Source organism: Fringilla coelebs, assembly GCF_963513975.1.
Source record: "Fringilla coelebs genome assembly, chromosome: 18".
NCBI classification, from domain to species: domain Eukaryota; kingdom Metazoa; phylum Chordata; class Aves; order Passeriformes; family Fringillidae; genus Fringilla; species Fringilla coelebs.
Genome location: NC_140044.1, coordinates 4,067,783 through 4,089,942, shown reverse-complemented (window position 1 = coordinate 4,089,942; position 22,160 = coordinate 4,067,783). Strand labels below are relative to the sequence as shown.

The 22,160-nt window shown below is 44.0% G+C and overlaps 1 protein-coding gene across 1 annotated transcript in view; it reads right to left on the bottom strand.

Moving 5' to 3' along the window:
- The window catches only part of CDH4 (cadherin 4), a gene marked incomplete at its 5' end in the record, with an annotated part of 414,254 nt that extends 402,362 nt beyond the window's left edge, over positions 1-11,892 (bottom strand). The window contains 2 exons of the mRNA XM_084217634.1: positions 9,696-9,807; positions 11,827-11,892. Coding sequence (XP_084073760.1) covers positions 9,696-9,807; positions 11,827-11,892 — 178 coding nt within the window. The remainder of the gene's footprint in view (positions 1-9,695; positions 9,808-11,826) is intronic.
- Positions 11,893-22,160: the final 10,268 nt, after the last annotated feature.

Below are 22,160 nucleotides of genomic sequence, written 5' to 3'. Positions count from 1 at the left end.
AGGGTGAACATCTTGCTTTCCTCACCTTCCAAGATGAGCTGGGAAATGGGAACACAGCAAAGTGGAAATCCCCAGCCATCAGTGGAAACAGATTACACCAGAGTGCATGCTCCACATCCAGGTACAACCCTGCTTTGGCTTTCATTTAATCCTTCTCTTCCAGCTCACCTTGGGATTAGTAACAGCTCTGCCAATAAAAATGGCTTTTAAGGAGCAGACCTCCAGCATCCTGAGGAACGCCAAGGTGAACAGTTTGTCCTGTAGCCTGGACATTCCAACAGCAATAGCATTTTACTGAAATTGCATGAACCTAGCCTAGGCTTTTAACCTGAAATGTCTCTAGATGGTGAAAATTCAAAGGTCCCAATGTTTGTAATTTGCAAAGAACTCAGGAAAAGTACTGACAACTGAGGACATTTGGAATTGTGTTTCCACAGATCCCAACAGACAACATCAAGACATTAAAGGCTCTGCTCACCAAGCCACCATTCCAATTTTAGTTACTGAAATAACTTTACCCAGAGCATGTTCTAATGGTGCATGGTCAGAGCAGAAGGCTCTGTCACATGGGCTCTGCCACAGCCTGTTTTGAACTGGGTTTGTTCAATCCTTTATTAACAGAACTGATAAAGGAATGCAGCATATGCTGGTTACATCTGCATACCATCCACAAGCAGGATGCAACTGCAACTCTGTTGGATGTCAAGATCAGAATTCAAAACAATCCAAACCAGTTAGATAAGGCTGATGATAAAACAAAAACAAGATGTAATTCAACAGAAGAGGAGCAAGGTAACACGATTCAGCAGGATTAATCAACTACACTTATAGAAAATGACTGGGTAGGTAGCAGTTCATCAAAAAACGATGTGGGAGGTTATACTGGATCACAAGCTGAACATGAGTCAACAGTATCATACTGCTAAGAAAAAAAGCAATCATCACATTAGATAAATCAAGTGGAGTGTTGCCTGCAAAACAGGCAGAGTAATATTCCCTGTCTGTTCAGCACTGAGAGACTTGGCTGGCAGCATCACATCAACCTGGAGTATCATGTTAGTTACAAAGACAAGGGCTCAGAGGAGGGAGCCAAGCACAATACACAAAAGGCAACAAATGAGAGGTTCAGCCTAGAGAATGTAAAAAAAAAAATTAGTTGTGTTGGGGGGAGAATAAAAAAAACTCAGCAACTGTTCTGTGTGTCCATGACAAATCCAAACAGGGTTAAATTGCATCAAGAGAGCTCCACTTAAACTCAGAGGAAGGAAGGGGAAGCAAAGTAATATATTGGCTTTGGTCCCCAGCCATGGATCTTCAAGGCCACAGGGACAAAGCTGTTACAAGGGAGTTGCTGGTGCCCGGGGGAAGGAGTGTGCACCAGAAATCCTCCTGAGCTCCTCCAGCCCCAGTTCTGCACCCAGGAAACACCAACACACTGGTCCAGGTGGCACCACGAACAGCTCCTGGTGGCATTTATACAGTTATCTGTTCACCCCCACTGACTACACCAGGAACAACAGGTTATTACATTTCATACTTTAAACCAGTCCTGACTTGCACTTTATCACCTGTAATAACTTCTTTATTTTCCACCATCTTACCAAGCTTGCATGTTTTTCTTTCATATCCCAATAATTTCAATATGCTTCTCTCGCTACATGGTGAAGTAACAGACATTTGTTTCACTGACCTGCCTTTTATGATTCTCTAGACATGAACTGACAGAGAGAGTTGATACATAGCTCTGTATAGAACAATTCTTGTAATCTTGACTATTTATCTTTGGATAATTGCTACATTCATAATTATTTTAAAGACAATTTCATTTAATAAGGATTGGAATTACTATGAGACAAACTCATTGTAACAAAATTTGTGACTAACCTCTGAACTGCTAGGAAATTGTGATTTATAATAGGCATAGTAATAGCCTTTAATGACTGCAGTGCTTCTGGGTATCAATGAAAACAGACTGGCTCATTTCAAAGCAGAAAGGGCATCTATTTTACTTTTTCCTCCTTCATGGGTGGCCCATAATATCTTCAGGGTCCTTGGAGGAGCTTCCAACACCCCCACTGTGCGTTGCACACAGTGGCTGCCATTACCAGGCTGGTGTTAATGGGCTGCAGCTGATGAGCAGCACAACCAGCACAGCCCTGAGTTACTGCCACTGGCTCTCTGCTACAGAACAGCGGCAGCAGAGTAGTGAGGGCATGGCAAAAAAAAAAAAAAAAATTATAATTTTGTATTGGAAGGGAGCAGGAGAGGGGAATGTGGATGCTGCAGCCTGGGGTCACGAGGCGGCTGAGTGTTCCCAGTGACAGTGCAGCCCATATGCCAGAGCATTTGCCACTTCACACTCCTTCTGTGCAACTGCAATCCAAAATTAATAAATAAATTAGGGATAATGAACATAAACAAGAGAAATCGCAAGCCTGTGGCAAAAAGAGATCTTGTTCAGCCCAAGAGTTTTTCATGTCGCAGAAAACTTGCTTAGGAAACAAGCATCCTCCTGAAAGAAGCAAAGTAGCTGCTTATAAGACAAATATTTTGGGTTAAACAGTAGCTCCACATGTTCTTTTTCATTCTACTGAAAATAAAGAGGAAACTGAGTGCTTTTTCAATATAAGTGTTACATTTCCTTATGCCAGGAGACAAACTATGCCTAGGTTAAGTCTGGACATTAATGGAAGCAAACAGCTGAATGCTGGTCCCTGGTGTTCCAATTATTCTCTCTTTAGAGGTTGTGCTTCCAAGAAATTAAAGAAACACAATTTCCCAGTAAAGATGATGTTTTTCAGGCTGTTGCAATGTTTTTATTTAAAGCTGTGTGATTTATATTCGAACAAAAAGCTCAGTTCATCCCTCTGTCTTTTCATCTATTCACCTGCAGAGAGTCTCCCAGGGTCAGAGCCCAGTGGAGGCTGCAGAGCCCAAGCCCCTGCTCAGCACAGGGACAGCCAAAGCAGGCTCAAAGACCACTTCCAGGTGGGTTCCAAGTATCTCCAAGAACAGAGACATGATGGCATCTCTGAGAACCCTTCTCCAGTGTCTGACAACCCTCAGGCTGCAAGTTTCTTCCCACATTTAAGTGGAGAATCCTGCATTTCAGTGTTAGCACCCGTTTTGTTCTGCCCTTGCTCCGTGCACCTCATCTCAGCACGTTCTCACAAGGAGTTTATACACAATTATAAAATCTTCTCCAGGCTAAACAATCCCAGCACACTCATTTCAGAAATACCAATAAATAAATATTAAACCAAAATATCTGAACAAATACATCATGGCAAATATATCATGGCATCCTGAGCAGGAAGAAAATCCTGCCATGGCAGGGCTGGCTAAAGGACACTTCGGGGTTTTACCTGGAAAAACAACCCTGGGGATCATGTAGGCACCAAAAGGAAAATGCAGTGTGAAGCCAAATCCTCTCCAGAATCTTTGGCTAGGGCACAAAAGGTTTACATACACAAAAAGGGATACAGATCAATTCCATCGAGCCTGCAGAGGTTCCTCCTGCAGTGCTCCACAACAGGATCCTGGGGAAATCTGCCTGGAATCACAGTCACAGTTCATCCCAACCCCCCTGCCAAACCACTCAAAGCTGCCAAGGACTGGCCTTTGCTTTTCAAACACCACTGTCTGGTCTTAGTTCTTACAACTTCCATTTGCCTGAAAATAAAAAATTCCACTTGATACAGCCATGGCCTTAATTCTGAATATACCAGTAACCTCAAATCAAACAAACTCCCATCTTTCCCCGTGTTACTCAAATTCATTCTATGAGAAACATTAAGCAGCAGATTTCCAATGAAATCCTATCCTCTGTAGTTTTAATCTCTTCTTGCCCTTCAAATAAGACTTTTAAGTATTATCTATATTGCTAAAATATTCTATGAGCTGTGCACATGGCCCGTGCTGCTGTGGAACCAAGTACTTCCCCAGCTTGACTTTGCAATGAAATAAATTTCATCTAAAAAACCATGAGACTCATTTCCAGGGTAGAAATTAAGGCAGAAGGAGGCCTGCACATAAATATCAATGAAATTAGGCAATGAGAACTGGCATTAGGTCAATGAAAATTAGGCAAGAAAATATTTCACTGCTAGAATAAATAAGTTTCAATTGCCACATGCAAAAACCGTAATTTCCAGAATGCTTTCAGCATCTGCTCTGTGAGATCAGAGCTCATGAGCTGTGTCAGTGACAGTCAATTCCTGTACAAAGAACTGACTTTAAAATTAACATTTTCCAACATTAAAAGCCCTAAAATGATCAGCTTAGTGCTCAAAACAACAGGTATTTCACAATAAATAACTAATTTATACTGTTCCAGACACAGCTTATTTCCTAAAAGCCTAAGCATAAATAAAGAAATGAATAAATTATTCAACAGAAATTGTTGTTTCATCTTCTTCCTTAATACCTATCTAGAATGCCTAATTTGAAGCAGCACAATTCTCTAACAGACAAATCCCTGAAAAAACAGAGAAGCTTCAAGTCTGTTGTTGGAAAAGCAGATTTATTCAGATAAAAATCAGTTAACTCCCCAGAATGCAGAAAAATGTAATTTTGCTTGGGTTTGAGGAATTTGGTTCAAAGCTCTGAACTAGAAAGCAATATATACAGTTATTAAACAGTGTAAGGGGATTAACTCTACAGAGTGTTATTGACTACTCCAGTCTCATTAACTGCAATTTTATTTAGATAAAAATGTCATCTTAAACATCATTTTTGTGTCAGAAGTTAGATCTGAAGAACAACATTAAAAATACATAGGCATCAGCAGTTCCCTGCTCTGCAGCAGCTTTTTCTGGGGTCCCCCCTGGAACTCATGATGGTTTTGATTTGCAACGTGCCCATCACGAGAAACTGCTTTTAGAAGAAGTTGTCCTGCAGAATGTGAGAAGTGCTTTCTGAGAGGCAGCTCCACTGGAGCTTGAGCAAGCTGAACACAGAGCTGATGCCTGCCTGCCTCCCTTTGCTCCCAGAAAGGAGTGAAGGGAGGTGAGGGTGAGTTCTGGGCTCCCAGTGGCTGCTCTCCTACTTTCAGATGTTATTAGATGTTAACTGTGAAGCTAATTACGTGTACAATAACTGCAGTAACTGCTTTTCATGCAGAATCACAGACCAGAAAATAACGAAAACACGAATGGAAAAGCCTCTCTGCTTTTTTCAACTCTGAGCAGCTCGGAGAAGGCACTGGCTATTCCAGGAGGCTGCTGCAAGCACCAAGCAACCCTAAGAGGTGCTCAACAACCTCACCAAACACCTGAACAAATCCAGCACTGCTCAGGCTCTTCCCTTTCCAAAAGCACCCTTAGGACTCACCAGAGGGCACCTGGGCAGGTCAGCCCCAACATCCACACACCCTTCAGAGCCACACCTTGACCTGCCCGTGGGGACCAAGCTCCTGCCAAAACTGACAGCACATGGGTACTGGGCTTTTTCTGGACTCTAAAGCCTGCACCATCTATTCCAGGGAGATTGTGGATGCTGGGGTTCTTTGGCCTATGCAGTCAGTATTTTCTAAACAGCATTCACAGCCTTCCTAAGTTTGAATATTGGATGTGGTGAGGGCTAAAAAGGATGGAGGGTTTGAAATCTCAGTGGAGAGAACAAAAAGCTTTTGACCATGAAGAACATCCTACCTCTCAAAAACTTACAAGAGATTATCTCTATAGTGAATTCTTCTTAAAAAAAAAAAAAAAAGCGGTATTCCAATAAAGCTTTTATGTATTTTTTTTTAACCAAAAATCATGCTAGTAAAAAAATCCTAGAATAGAAGCAATTACATTTTTATGCATTTGCATGAGCTTGGCTAACTTTGGTTTCATACATTTGCTTAGAGCAGAACATGCTGGCAGAGTTTATTCATCTCCTCATATGAAAATAAAGTGTGCTGCCACACACTTGTCCCCAAACGTGGCTGCCCACACAAGAGAAGTTCCCCTGCTCGGGCTGGGCACAGAAACAGGAATCACTGCACACCAAGGGATGCACAGAAAACACAAGAAAGTGGCTCTGCCTCTCATCTGCTCCTGTTGTCTGCTGTGAGCTGTTTTGTTTAGGTGTGTTTGAGAGGTGCTGGAGCCCTGGTGGGGCCACACTGCAGGAATCATGCATTCAACACCCTGATGCCACCCCACCCACTCCCAGTCACCACAGCCTCACAGCGTGCCAATTAAACCTCAACTCTAATTCTGAAAAACATCTTATTATTCATAATCTTAAAAAAACACTACAAAAATCCAAAAGGACATAAAGCCAATAGCAAGAGTATCATACTGCTCACCACTCAGAGCATCCTTCTCTCCCTCTTTCCCCAAGAGGCCGCTGGTCTTCATTGCTCCCAAACACTGAGTTCACATCAGGAATCAGATCCCTGGGACACTGCTGAACTGCTTCAGTGCAGCCCCACACCCTGCTCCCCACCCCTCAGGACCAATGCTCTCACCACATTAAGTTAACATGAATAATTAACAAAGAGGAAAAGATCCCCGTGCCACAATCGTCCTCTGCCACGCTGCAGACATGGAGATCTTTCCCTTAGGCTAAAGAAGAAAATACTTAACGAAGCTATCTTAAACATTATCATGCATCAATGATCAAGACTAAGTTTATTATCCTGCAAACAAAAACAAAGACAAGAAAGTATAACAGATTACACCCCAGTAGCTTTCATTAAGAGATGCAGTGATGGCATTTCTGAGGAAGGCACTGGCTCCACAAATCACCTCAGCTACCACCCCATCATCAGGCCACGGTGTTGGCAGTGATGTGCAGCGTGTGGTATTTGTGGCACTACTGGGGAAAACTATTTTAAGTCTAATTAACATGAAATTTTTAGAATGCAGATGCTTTTCATTTATACATAAAACAAAATGCCGTGACATTTCTCCCATCCATTTATCATAAACAAGTTAATTACTGTGTAACAAATAGCTCCTGCTAGAATCTGTATGTTTTGAGCATGTTAGAGAGCTGACTCAGGCAAATAAGATGAACCACAAAGTAGTAGCTAATAGCTTACGGCATACTTATAATAAAACAATGACTCTGTAAAAGCTCTTGTTGTCAAATTAAGGCTAAGCTATTTCCATTGGAATAAACCAATTATAAGCAGTGATTATCTGTTTAACTTGATTCAAACCTAGAATACTATAAACACTTTCATTTTGATGCATTCATAACAGTGCATACATTTGAGAGCTGGATCTTGCAAAGCTTAAAAGGGAAATGCTGGGTTTATTTATTGCCACACGGAACCATGAACATCCAAATTTCTCCATGGTGTGGAGGAATTTCACCACCATGCTGAGGGATGCATGCTCCCTGACTTCTGATGGACAAACCTTCAGGCATAAACTGTCCCAGGACTGCCCCACTCTCCTTCCTAAGGACAAGGTGAGCATTATCCATAAAAACCTCATGTTCACTCCGTGAAATCCCCCGAGAGCCACCCAAGCTACAGACACGCTTCTTCCAACCCCCAGACTCCAGGAAAGCACTGACAGGTGAATTTCTGCCTACTTTCTTTTTTTTTTTTTTAATTCAGGCAAACAGTCCCATTTGGCCTGCAGATGAATTACTGAATGCTGATGAATAAGATGGTGGTAGCTGCTGGCAGCAGAGCTTTGCGTGGTAAGATGGTGTGAAATAGTACATATGTCAATCTATCAAACATGATAATGTAAGCAATCTGAACCCATTTTTGGTCTGAACTATTGTACAATACTTCACCCAGATGGAAGAAAGAGATAAACATTTTATGCTTCAGACACATCAAGTGCTAGGAAGTAAAATTAAACCTAAACTGGAAAACTACCAATTTTACATGCTAGAGTATATATAAAGAACAACACAAGCATGAAGAATTTTCTTGCCCATTATTGTATAAATTAATTAGATCTATTTGCTTCCTATGATAAACAACAGCATGTATTTGACTGCAGATTAAAAGGTGCAAAGATGATAGTTTACTTATTAGCAAACACAGCACTTGCACTTTTTTTCTTCCTTCTTTTGTTAAGAAAATGCTTTTAAATCATGGAACCTGTGACAACGTTATCAGGACATGAATCTTACGAGTGGGGCATGGATACATAATGTCCCCAGGGTGAGTTCAGCCCTAAATCAGAGGCAGGGTTGCCATGACTAATGTAAAACTACAACTGGTCCCTAAAGGATAAAATCAAATAGAAATATATTTTCATTCAAATCAACTTGACAGCCTGTGTAAATATAATTTCATATTTAGAAATTATCAGTTAAAGCAGAAATGAAATGACAGCCACTGTGCTGTTTTGAAAGTCACAGCCATCTAATGCCTCTGAGCAGACCCTTCTGCTCCACTCCTGTTGTCCACCTCCATAAACACTGCACAATTTATCAAGCACTAAACTGCAAAAAAACACTCTTCTGAGCAAATATATTTATGACACAGGCTTTTTACAGTACTCCGAGAACATTTTTTATCAAATAATTTGCAAAGCTAAAAGAGCATGAAATCTACCCAGTTTCCAGACTGACCTGTAAAGCTGCCTTCACATTCGGGAAAAATTGCTACAAAGTGTGTAAACTATTGGTATTTGGTCCCTTTAGGGCTGCAGCATCTTGAGCTCGTCCATCCCAATTCCCTCTTTGGTTACCCTTCAAACTAAAAATAAACTCCCCAAGGTCTACTAATTAATGCCAGGCCAGTCAAGAGAATTCCTAAACAGCAACACTGAGACAACTGGGCACAGAAACAAAAGTGATTGCCAGCTCATGCAGAGCAAAAATGTCCAGTCCTGGATTCTGCTGAAGCCACAGAGAACACTGACAACTCTCCCTCTCTTCTGAGAAAAATCAAAGTAACAGAGCAGGTGTTTGGTCTGGAGGAAGACAGAAATCCCAGCTTTCTGGCACGGAGACATGCATGCAAGCAAAACGTGCTCAGGAAAACACTGCAAAATACAGTTATAAAGCCTTGAGTAGAGCACCAAGTCCTGACATGCTCCCCAACTTTCTGGGATGCTATAGGATTCTGATCTTCAAAAATTCTCTTGGAATAAAGTATTTTTCTGTGTCATGCAAATACAAAGTTTAATTATTTTTAACTTGAAAAGGAGACAGAGCAATACACAGGATAATCTATTGTTATTTGGATTATGAAGACATCTTAGAGTTTACAAGCACAAAAGTGGTTATAATCCTGCAATTACTACAAAGCTAATTGGTAGTTTCTTTTTGCCTGTGTTTTCATGTTGTCAGTGGGGCAGTAATGAAAATGAATGCCACATTTGTGAACAGAATGTCTGTAGGCTTGTTTACCACATTTCCAACAACAACGTCTGCTTTATCATCCATTTCAAAGCAGAGATAATTTAGGGATTTTTGAATTTCATACATAAAAATACTTTCTAAAATATCAGATGCAGAGTTCCTTCAGACAGGGTGGGAGTGGGAGACTCAAGAGTGAAGTGATGACCTCGCACGGTGTAACAAACAATCCACCTGAAGCAGACAGCATCGGACTTGGAATGATTCATCTGTATTCAAAACCGTGCTCAGGTAAACCACTTAGTGCTTCATCCTCCTACAAACATAATTCTGCAGACAATTTCACCATCAAAACCAGCATCTTTAAGCCTCCTTTCACCTCCTGAAAATACAGTTATTGCAGAAGCTATTAAGCTTTTTATTCCACTTACCTTTCAGTAACTTCTGCCCTTCCATGATATTCTGGGAGATGAATGCTGTGTAGTCTTGTTCTGAGAAGCCAGGCTTGCATGTGGGTCTAACTGTAAGATCCCCATTGTGTGCCTGCAAAAACAAAACAAGGAAAACGTACACCATGACTTTTGTCATTTGGGAAAACGTTTTGCACCCAGTGATGAAGTGTTTAGGCATGAGCAAACCTGAACAGTAAAGCAGTGTGCAAGTAGAAGTTGCTTGTGTTAGAGTGCCTATCTGTTGGAGTGGATCCATACTATAGCTGCAAAAAATAAAATGGGCCAGCAATAGTTGCCTGACTACAAGAGAGCATTGTTTGTAGGAAGGCTGGGATACTGGGCACTGTCAGAAGAGAGGAGGAAACAAAGAGCAGCAATTCATCAAGGCGCTGTGCTCGCACTGGAGACACGCAAAGGCCTGATGTTGCAACATCCAAACCACTGAGGTTTGCTACTGAGAAACCGGGCAGACCCCAGCACGGAAGGGGGAGAAACACAGGAGCCTGTGACCAGGTGAGGACACCCTTCCTTCCCCTTCACCCTTGCAGCAGCATCCCAGGCTCTGCCTGCTGCAGCCTCTGGGACCCTCCAGGCTCTGCTCTTGCCCCGGCAGTGGGAAGGAATGGAGGGATTTCCAATTAAAAACCCGATAATGTACAGAATTGTGCACAACGTGCCAGCACCCAGAGGGACGCAGCCAACAAAACACTCAGCTGCAACTTTGGACTGAGCAGAGGATCCAGCCCCCGCCACAGGGACGGGGCCGTCCAGTCACAGCAGCCCAGGCTCCTTGGGATTCCCCGGCAGGGAAGGTCCCAGACCCCAGCTACGGAGGAACTCGCTGACAGCACACAAGCCCGTGATTTATGCGTGGAGAGTGCCAGGTGATTTACGCACTAACAAGTGCTGGTGGCAGGGGATTTCTAACGCGCCCGGGCTGTCGGCAGAGCCAGCCAGAGCATCGCTTAGCGATGCTGCCGGCACCTCCGCCGCCTCCAGAGCCGGCAGCGCCGGCTGAAGCCGGGGGAGCGGGAGCGGCGCCTCCCCGCAAAGTGCAACTCCAGGCGTGCACCTGCCTCCCCGGGGAGCAGCGCACCCCCCGCACCCCCAGACACTCCCGCACACAGACTGCGCTGCAGCAGAGACACAGAAACCAACAGGAGAGAAGGGTCCTTTCGGATGAGCTTAGTAAGCAGAACACAAGCCAATGTGCTCGGCTTAAAATCACGCTCGGGAGACGGATGCCAGCTACTGCATGGGAAGCGCAAGGAAGCGGCGGCTCTGCTGGACTCTGACCGCGGCTGGCAAGATGTTGCCATTAGGAAACATTTCAGAGGGTCTCACCGAGGATAGCGGGCTTCCAATCTGAAATCGCCCCATTATTAGAGCGGTGCTCGCTGGACGAGAGCGCATCGGGGCTATTCCTGAGCACCCACCAGCCTCCACGAGGCTCGGGACATCCTCACGGATTCTACTTGGCACCGGGGGATTGAGGCAGAAAAATAAGCGGCTCTTGTTCCCGCAGCCAGCCCAGCCCGAAAGCCAGCAGCCGCCCGGCTCGCTCTGTAACACTGCAGCCACGCGTTCAGGCGCTTGTTGATGTTCTACAGAAACCCTTCAATTTCAGGCGCCGTGGGAATAAAACCCTAAAAATCCCAAACTTTCAGAGCATCACCCCCCAGCACGATCCGGGCCAGCTCGGTTGGGTTTATGGGCTTGTAAAAATAAAAGTTAGGGGCTGTAGCGGGTGCGGGCGGAGCGGGGCTCGGCGGGGAGCGCGGCCGCGGGGGCTCCGCGGGGCTCGGAGCGGCTCCGCGCCGGGACGCGCTGCTGCGCCCGAAGTTTCTCCGGCGAGGCGCAGCGCGGACCGTACTTGTGCCGGTACCGCGGCGGCACCTGAGCGGCGGCTCCAAAAAAACAACAATTAAAAACTGCACAGCGGCGATTCGATTTCAAAAAAAATAAGGTGCGAAACGGCGGAGCGGCGGGGGCAGCGGCAGGAGCTCCGCGCACCCACCACCACCATCACCCTCACTCCCCGAGCCCGAAGTTGCCGCGGCGGACACGGAGGAGCCGCGGCGGGGATGGCTCCGCGCCCGTTTCCACTTACCGCCGCCGAGCCCCAGACGGGCAGGAGGAGCAGCAGCAGCAGCCGCCGCCTCGGGCCGGCGCTCATGTCCGCGGCAGGCGGAGCGGATCGGAGCGGTGCGCTGCAGCGAGGAGCGGAGCGGAGCCGGCCGGGTCCCGCGGCCGCTCCGGGCTGCAGGTGAAGCGCCCGCCGCGCGCCGCCGCCGCGCCCCGCCCCGCGCGCGCGGGCACGCGCCGCTTAAAGCGACAGGCGCCGCCCCGCCGCGGGGGGAGCGGGGATGAAGGTGATGATGATGATGATGGAGGGGGAAAGGGGTTCGGCGGTGCTGCCGCTTCCTCCCTCGGCGCCCCGCCGAGCTTCGCGATGCGCGGGAGTCTCGTCTGTCCGGAGAAAAAACTTACGCGTCCAAATGGTCGCGAAAAGCTGGTGCGTTCCTGGGGAGGAAGCAACTAGCCGGCGCATGCAGGGAGATCGTGGGCTCGCAGCACAGAGCACGATGCTGATGCTGCCGAGGCTGTGGTTTGATCACTGCCACCCACGGTTTGGAGATTTGTGCCCCTTCCAGCTCAGGTTCGGTGAGTCCCTGATCATCATGTCTAACCAGCAACCCAGCACTGCTGCTGTCACCCCCAAACCATCGCCCAGCACCAGATCCAGACAGCTCTGAAGCACCTCCGGAGATGGGGATTCCACCACCTCCTGGGCAACCCATTCCAATGCCTGACCCCCAGAACTGAAATTTTTTTCCAATGTATAATCTCAGTCTCCCCTGTCTCAATTTAAGGTGTTTTCCTCTAGCCCTCTTTACATGTGCCCACAAGGAAGCAAGCAGCAAAGCCAAGGGAAAATTAACACAGCCCTGGAAAGATGTGCTCAGTGGGCAAAAAAGTAACATGGCCAGGTGAAAACCAAGTGTATCCCATAAGGAAAAATTTGTGTTCACAGGAAGAGATCTATGTGCAGGGTATCATGAGTGGAGTATCATGTGAGGAGAACAGAGCCCAGGCTGTGAGGGAAAGAAAGGCCGTATCAGGGAGTAGTAGCAAATCTACAAAAAATTATATACTGGGGAGGAAAAAACTGATATATCCAGAGATGAAAAACTCAGGATAGGGTAGAGAAATGGGTAGTGCCAGGATTGCCTCCCCAGCCGTATCTGTGAGCCAGCCTGAGCCTGGCCCTGCTTCTTTTAGAGGAAAATGGGTTTGTCAGGCCTAATCCACATCCACATCAGTAGCAGAGGAAACTAACTCCACTAAACTAGCAAATTTCTGGTGTAAAAAATAAAGGCAGATCAACACAGGGTCAGAAAGTGAAACTTCAGTCAATTTCACAGAAAACTGAAAGCAGTGGTTTTTCAAGCAGAGTGTGGCTCCTGCTCTTTTCCTACAGCAGGGCCCTGGCTCCCAAATCCCATCCTTTTCTCTTCCAGCTCAAGGCCACAAATAGGAATTCCCAGGCATGAGTGTTTTGTGCTTATAAATCTGGCAGCAATTTGCATAAATAGATGCATATTATCTGATGTACGTGCAAAATCAGACATTGCAGCTGAAAAATCCGGCCATTAAACCATTCTGTGGGATTTGCACGTCTCCCAAGGAATGGGACACATAAATCCACTGGCTGCATCTTTGGCTATTGAGTAGATTTAATAGCATTGTGTTAACACCTAGAGACATTAGCAAAGAACTGAGGCCTCATTGTATTGAGCTCTGTGGACAAGAATAATGAAAAGATTGTTCCAACCCCACCAATTTACAGTCTTAGTGGATTATGGGGTTTATTTTGTTTTTAAAAAAGTATTTCTGTTTTATATAATATTAAATGAATGCCATCATTGTATTGGATTTAATGTGGACCCTTTTTTATGAACCACTTCCACAGAGGCAGAAATAGTTGAGTGACACTATCACAGCAAAAATAAATCCTAATACATATTTTAAAAATCTGATTTTTTTGTCCTTTTATCTTTATCCTCGGTTTCAAAGTTTGGAGCAGATTGTTCCAGGTTCAAGGGCAGTTTCTATTAAAATAGAACTACAACTACTTGGAGACTACTGAGAATATTTGGGATTTGGGGAACTACAATGTGGATGTTCTTTTTTGAATATCTATGGCCAGTTATTTTGACTCTTGCTGGACTACAGCTGTTGCTGTGCAAGTGCTCGCTCTGCTTGATAACTTTGTTAATATGACAAGTTCTACAAGTATTATCAAAATAAGTCTGACACCACAACAGATTGTGAAGAAAAGGCAGAGCAGTAGTGAAAAAAAAAAAAAAAAGAATTCTTCAACATGTTTACAGTTGATTTCTAATCTGATGGCAAATTGATTTTTTTCCCAAACTATTTTGCCATCCCGCTTTTCTAAGCTGTGGTAACAAACTGTGTGCTCAAGGAATGAGGCTGTAAATGGAGTTGAATTCTCAGCTGTATTTTCAGGAGCAGTGGTCGGTGTGAAGCAGCAGGTGCCTCCCAAACTGAGGTGTTTCCAGAAGGAGCAGAGGAGAATCCACACCCGTGTTCACACAGTGGAAATCTCTGGTTCATGTGTGTGGTTGCTTTCACTCTACCATTTTCCTTCAACTCTTGACACTCCAATTAATTTTGGAAGGAATTACAGTTTTTCTTACTGATTAGCTATTATTTGAACTACCTCCTTCTTTAGCAGCACCTCACATGAAATGCTTATAAAATGTCTTCCTTTGGATCTTTAAGGAAAATTAAAAACATTCCATTTACATTTTTCTACCTTCTGAATTTTCCCCAAACTTTCAGCTGTGAACATGTGTTATTTGGGAGTGTCTGCTGGTGAGGAATTGGTGTTGTGGCACAAAAAGGAAATTGGAAGCTCCACCATCTGACCCAGGGATGCTGCCAGGCGTGGGGTTGGCGGGATGAGGACACTTAAGAGTGCACACGTGCACAGTAAATCAACTTGCTAAACACCTCAAGAGCAAAATGCTGATCCTGGGAGGCAACTTGCTGTACTCACAACACCCAAGAGAATAAAAGGCTCATAGATGAGACATCTCCAGAGCTGACTGTGCCAGGATAACGAGGAGAGCAGAGCACACGAGGGATTTTCCCCTCCTTGATGCACACATGTAATTCCTACTGACAGCAGTGGGACTTGCACATCCACACCAAGGGGACAATAGAACCCTTGGTGGTGGAGATGAGTATTGGATGTGAGCTGTGTGACCACGGAGAGGGAGCCAGGGAGAGGGAGGTGTGATCACTGAGGGACTGTAGAACACACAATAAAATTGTCAAGCAGCCATCAAGTACGTGAAAGCATGGGAATAACAAATTAAATGGACAGGAGGTGAGAAAACAGAGTCTCAAGAGGCTTTTGCCTTCCTAGCTTAGGGCTGATATCTGAATTCCTTATCTGGGAAATATTCCCGCTGGCTTAACCCGTTTAATTCTCTGACAAGTAAATATTTCCCTGAACTCAAGTAAATAGTTGTGGCCCAGATGCCAAGGATAAAAAGGGGGTTTATTAAAAAGTGTGATAAACAAGCAGAAATTAAATTAATACAGTGTGCAGACCTTACTGTGGGTTTCTTCTGTATGATTTGAAGATTCTTGCTTTTCAAGTAGGAGACAGCTGGGTGACCAGTGGTTTAGAGTCATTATTACTAATTTGGGCTTGTGTCAGAAGTAGTAACAAAGGACACAACAGGAAATAATGATGATTCTAGTTTGATAGATAATGGCAAATTATGTGTTTGTGACAGCAGTTAAAAAATGACATGAATGAGCAATGCCTTCAGATTTAATATGCATTTGGATCTTTTAAGGATGTGTAGGGAAGATGGGACGAGAGGAAAGTGAACTGTGAAGTGAAATGTAAATCAGAGCTATGGAGAAATTAGTGATCAGGAAAAGACTTCTACCAGATCCTGATGGAAACCAACAGAAGAAACAAAGGGTGCTCCTAAGTAGGAAGAACAGAACCACAAAGAAAAATAACTCATGGTAAAAGCTAGAGTTTGTACATTTCAGTAATTTTTTTAAGCAACAGCAACAGCAACTGGAACTACATGAATAGCTGGGCACAGCTCAACATTCTGGATTGCCTATGATCTGGCTCCAGTACAAAATCTAAAGACAAAATGATGAATCACAGAGGAGAAAGTGACTCGAAGAAAGGATCTACAAGAAAAGGCTGCACTGAAGCGGAATGGGAAATGCTTCAGTCCAAGCTGATTCCATCCCTGCACGGGCTCCCTGTCTGCTGGAATGGTGGGGGTGGCACAGCTATCTCCCTGGTCAAACAGCTCTTTTGGAATCACATTTTCAGTCCTGCCAGACAGGCTGCAGTGCCAAGGAATTTGAACCTTCTCTCTTTGAGGCTACCCACTCACCCGCACTTTGTGGATCCAAGGGATTCTTCTTCCCAGCCGGCCATGGGGATGGCTCTGAGGAAAACACAGCTTCAGAGGCCCTGTGCAAACCCTTCCTGCTCACTTAATTACACTGACCAAGGGAGGCCAGCTCTGGTGCAGCCTGACCTCCAATTATGAGGCACACTGTGGTCTCCTCACTGAGTTGTGAGGCATTAGTGGCAGCGTGCCAGCAATGGCTATATTAAAATCAATTTCAAACTCCCAACTCCATGTCTCTTTCACCTTAGGTGAGGTAACACACCTTATATAATGCAACTCTTTGTGAAATGTTGTAAAACAAAACTGACCTGTGCAAAACAATTAACAGTTCTTTTCTCTCTCTCTTTTTTTTTGGTCATTTTTTCTATTCTTGCAAAATCAAAGGAAAAAGGAAAAAAGCAGACCAAGAGGCTTAATAGATCTCTATCTTTGCAGTGGACTGGTGTTTAAAGGGGTATTAAAAAAAAAAAAAAAAAGGAAAGCAGAAAAGCAGAATTAGGTTTGTTCACAGAGTCACCAAGGAGAATAAACTGCAAGAGCTCCCTGACACAGCAGGCAGGCAGCTCCCAGGCTGCTCCATAAGGCAATGCTTGATATTCATGGAAACAATGAAATCTCACCAGATTTAGAACAAAAAAGAGATGAATAGCCAGTCTGTGATTTTACAAGCAGGAGGAAGGCCACGGATTCCCAGTTTCCCCAAAGCCTTCACAAACTTTAAACTGATTTTAAGACTCTCCTCAGATGAGCGTGTGTTTAAACAAGATTGTGGCATCACCTCAGGAACTGAGAGTTACCTGAAGGGTCATCACCTGCTCTACCTGGAGCAGCAATGGGAGAAAATTATCAAACTAACATAAACCCAGGGATTTCCTCCCCACCCTCTCCATGCACCCTCAGCAGCTCAGGAGGAGCCTGATCATTTTTTTTTTCCAAAAAGTCCCATGCCTGTGATTTCCTGTGCCACTGGAATGCTCACTCCACATTCAGTCAGGTACCAGGGGAAGGGGGCAGGATCTGACCTGTCAAACCTCATGGCTCCTTAATTTTTACTCATCACATGCCAGAAAACTCCAAATTAATATCAACATAAATAATACTTTTATTAAGTGACTGCTGAAGGAAAATGAGAATTTTTGAGACTTGCAGCTTGTGCTGTTGTTATTGTTTACAGCAGAAATCTCATCACCATTGCATTCTTCTGATTGACTTGGCCCCATATGCATTGAAATGTTCACAGTAATGTAACTTATTCCAGTCCAAATCTCAAAATAAGTTACCCTGCAACAACCAGCAGCATTAGTAAATGATCATTCTTTTATCTAGGAAAAACATGATGTTTAGATCAGCCTTTCTAATATTACAGTATATTATTTTCTTATTAGAAAAGAAATATTTTCATCTGCAAAGACTGGTAAAACATAAATAGAAGTGATGTTCTGAGCTCTCTCAGCCTTTTGTGGCACCCAGCTTGTTGGTATTCCTCACAAATATTTTTCCTCACAAATATAGCCAACAGTTTTTGCACTGCAGCAAATACTCTAAACTGTGTGTGTGTGCCTGGTAAATGCTGAGGCAGAACTCCTCAGAGAAAGCCTCAGTTACCTGTTTAATATGAAGTAATTTTCTGGAGCTGTCAGCATTTTTGGTCAAAAACCACCTGGAAGACAAAGCACTTTGCAAGAGACAGCTTTGACAACCTATGGATTTTAATAGTGGAACTGAAAGGATAAGAGAACTTGGAGAGAGGGGAGAGAGAGGAGAGATGTTCTCTTGTAAGGGATTACTTTGTGACAGAATATCCCATACTCAAAGTAATGCAGCATATTTCCAATTAGGAAAAGTAATGGAAAATTTACAGTGTTTGCCTCCTTGCAATTCCTGTCCAGTTAAAGATGTATACAAACTTTATTTAACTACCTGAAGCAGTGACTTAGCTACAAAGGAGGATAAAAATATGATAATATTACGTACTAATGCTAATATTACATGCCTCAGTGAAATAAAGCCTAGAAATAAAAGAAAGAGAACTATTTAGGAATACCATATGCATGGATAATATGGACTGACTGCAGGCCAAGAACAATAAAAACCAAAGTCTTCCACATATGCATAAATAGAAAGAAAGAGAAAGTGTGGAGTTCCAGGGGTTGAAGTTTTATTCTCTATCATTGGTTGTCACCAGCTGACTTCTGCTCAGCTGATAAAGGCTGGTTTTGATGTTGGTGGAGTTCTGTACATGAAGTAACTGCTGCTTTTGCCAGTGTCTAGAAATGCCTGAACTCCAAAGATTAATTTTTCAAGTTCATGCATTCATCTAACGAGATTATCTGCATTTATCCCATTAACTCTGGCCAGCAGATCCTGTGCTCTCACATCCCCTAATCCATCCCCAGCTGCACACAAGCTTTCCAGTCAGGACACACAAACAGGTGCTAAAAATATTGTTACATCCCAGGCTGGGTAACCCCCAGCTGAAAAGCATTTTTGATCTCTTTGAGAGAGAAATCTGTGGGAGATATTCCTGCACCATCTTTCAGTGTGAGCTACTGGGAGGTTCATTTTTAGTGATTCTGATTGTGCTGATCCATCAGCAGGAATTGGCAGAATAGTGTCTCGGGTTTCACTGAAGCCCAGAAGCAGCACAGGATTTAGATGGGACATTTTTAAGTTTTTAACAACAAATACAAATTATGTCTGATGCAAGCTGTGGTAACCTGGACTTCACCTATGCAGATATTTCACCAGAACAATCATTTTCAAGCTGATCCTTAAGTACTTTATGAGAGATAAATCTAATAACCTTTCTGGGAAAACCTCAGCAGGATGCAGACACTGTAATAATCCATATGCAAGCTACCACATTGTATTGTGTGCTGTCAGACAACTCAATTATTTTCTTCCAGATCTAACATAAGCTTCTGTTTAGTAAACATGATGAGAGTCAAACTTTTACATATATATATATATATAAAGTGCTTAATTTGCATGCAAAATTGCCCTAAGTATGTATGCAAATAGGAAAACTCATGCACAGATGACTAATTAAGTGCATTTATGTGAGAAATTACCCAATGCACGCATGGAATCTCAGTAATTGTGCACACAACTCTGTGAGCCATTGCCTTTGCAATTTGGACACATAACTGATTGAAAAAATTGTTCCTCAGCACTGTGTTGGAATAACTGATGTGGAGCACAGGGGCAGAAGTAGGACAGCTGAGGGGGCTTTGGGAAGAAACTGCAAAAGCTTGTGAGGAGCTTTACAGTAAGAACAGAATTTGCTATCTCTACCATTGCTGGTTTTGTATTCACTTACAACCATCCTGTGGCTTGAAGAGAGTCATATCTGTAAAAAACCAATCAGAAAAATAAAATCAGAGCTATGGCCCAAGAGGTGGTGCCATTAAAATTAAACCTGCATTCTGTAGCCTGCTGTTACCTGTTCAGTATGTGTTTTTAAACAAAACCAGCAATTTTTACTTTATGTGTCCTGATCAAGGTCCGTTTTGTCTCCTCCAAGCAGGCTTTGTAGTGTGACAGCACAATATCCCTCTGGAAGGTTCAGGGAGTTTTAGTGAGAAAAGGGATATCTATCTATCTGTTTTAATTTTCCAGGGATTGATGTTATTATAAGTTCTGTTATCTAAACACTGATTAGTTCTCTTTATATCCCCAAAGTTAGAAAGTTCATGCTAACATTGTTAAAATTCAATATAGAGAACAAGTTCTTTCAATATGATGTGATAAACATCCCTGACTTCAATGTCCTGCAGAGAAAAATACCTGCCCAAATTGTTTGGATATGCTCTGGCTGCTGAAAGCAAGGAACATCCTCAGCCTGCTTTGTGATGTTTTCCTATTTTCTGGTCATTGTGTTGATATTGAGCATAACAGGTAGAGGAGCACCTGTTTATTTACCCACAACTCGAGGTCAAACGTTTCAATCAGCCGCTAACACAGGCAAAATGTCTTTGTGGGCACAGCCAGATGTGAGGAGCAGGGATGGGGAGGGGAGGAGGGAGGCAGGGCAGGGATGTGCTGGGCAGGGAGGAGCTGGCCCTGGGGATGGGAGGGTGTGCTGGCCCTGGGGATGGGATGATGTGCTGGCCCTGGGGTGGGATGCTGCCCTGGCCCTGGGGATGGGATGTGTGCTGACCCTGGGGGTGGGATGTGTGCTGACCCTGGGGATGGGATGTGTGCTGACCCTGGGGATGGGATGCTGCCCTGGCCCTGGGGATGGGATGCTGCCCTGGCCAGGAATGCTGAGCTGCACCAGACCCAGCCTGGCGGGGCTCTGAGCTGAGAGCTCGGGCAGGAGGGGAGAAGGACGCGCTGTCCCAGGGTGGTTTTTCTCAGAAGGAAATTCCTCCGATCCGATTTCAGGATGTGAAATCTTCTGCCGCTAAGTGGTGCTCTAAACAGCGCAGCATCCCCGTGGTACCGAGTTGTCAGGGAGGAACAAACCCGGCGCTGCCAGGCTGATCAGACTGATGCACGCACTTAACAAGTGTCCATTACACTGATTTAATCCTCCTGTGCCACCGGATAAATCAGGGGGAAGAACAGGCCAATCCCAAAGATTAAAGAAATCCAAAGATTGAGCCCTCCTATACAGTAGCTGAAGTGGAGGATTATAGAAAACAATTCTAATTTTTTAAAAGCTTTGTCTGCTTTCTTTCTGTTCCTTTTTAATTATTAGCTCTCTCCAAGTTTATGGTTGTTAGAACTTGAAGTACTTACCAAAAAAAACCTGAATTAAAACACTTAATTAATATTTGCAATTATTCCAGAAATTATTTTTAAAACAGATGCTCCATATTTTATCAATTGAAAAAAAAAAACAAAAGGTAGAAAATAGTTTTTTTGGAGTACATATCTACATGTAGATCTAATCCTTCCCACTCTCCAAAAACAATGTAATTGAAAAACAGGGTGGAAATTTAGAAGGAGAATGCAAGCTTGCAACTTCTGCTCTCCTCAGTGGCAGGAGGAGTGGAAATGCAGCAGGCAGAGGAGCTGTTTTGGCATTCTGACACCCAAGATTTTGCCCACAAAATTGGATTCATTACCTGATGTGCAACCAGCCAAGTTTCACACCCAAGAGATTGTTTGAGAGTTGTGCAAGCTTTGATTCTCTGTGTATTCCACAAATCAAGCACCACCACTGGGCTTTTAGTGCCATTATTTATAGACAGAAATTTGGATTTAGTGACTTTCCAAGTACAGCCCCTCTGTGATGGTTGGTTGGTATTTTCTGTACAGATTACATAACCTCAGCTGACACCTCCACATGCTCAGGGGAAGGGTCTGCACCTGGGCAGGGTCTGTAGCTGTGATTTTCAGTATTAAAATGAACATATTCAAGCTTAGGATCCATAGGCCTTGGGTGTGTTTAAATTAGCAATGTGTACAGAGATGTACATCAATATTTTGATGCTAATACATCCCCAAGGCTTGTTAATTCCTGGATGTCCTGGCCTAGAGATGCAGCTGCTCTGGTTCCACTGTTCAGGTTTCCTTTCTTGCTGACTGGAAGTGCCCAAAGATCTTACATCAAGAAACATCCTGAATTAAGATAACCTTGACAAATTCCACATTTTGCAGTGCTGTGAGCCCTTGCCCCAAGCAATTCTGCACCTAAAGTGCCTCTCAGTCTGAGCATCCTGGGGAAGGATCAGTGGGCAAAGTTGTGCAGTCCCAGAGGCTCCACTTCAGGAGTCAGGAAGTTTTTGTCCTGCTTTATAGGAGGAGGAGGAGGAATTTCTTTAACCCCATCCCATGGAGGAGTTTATCCTTTTCTCTGCCATGGGTCTGTCTTGTGAAATGAGGGATGGAGAGAAAGGGTGGGTCTGTGAGCACTCAGGTTCTGGGATCCCACATGACCCTGATTGCATTTGCACACCCATCAGGGGGTGAGTAGGGCATTTGCACACCCATCAGGTGATGTGTCTGATTGCAT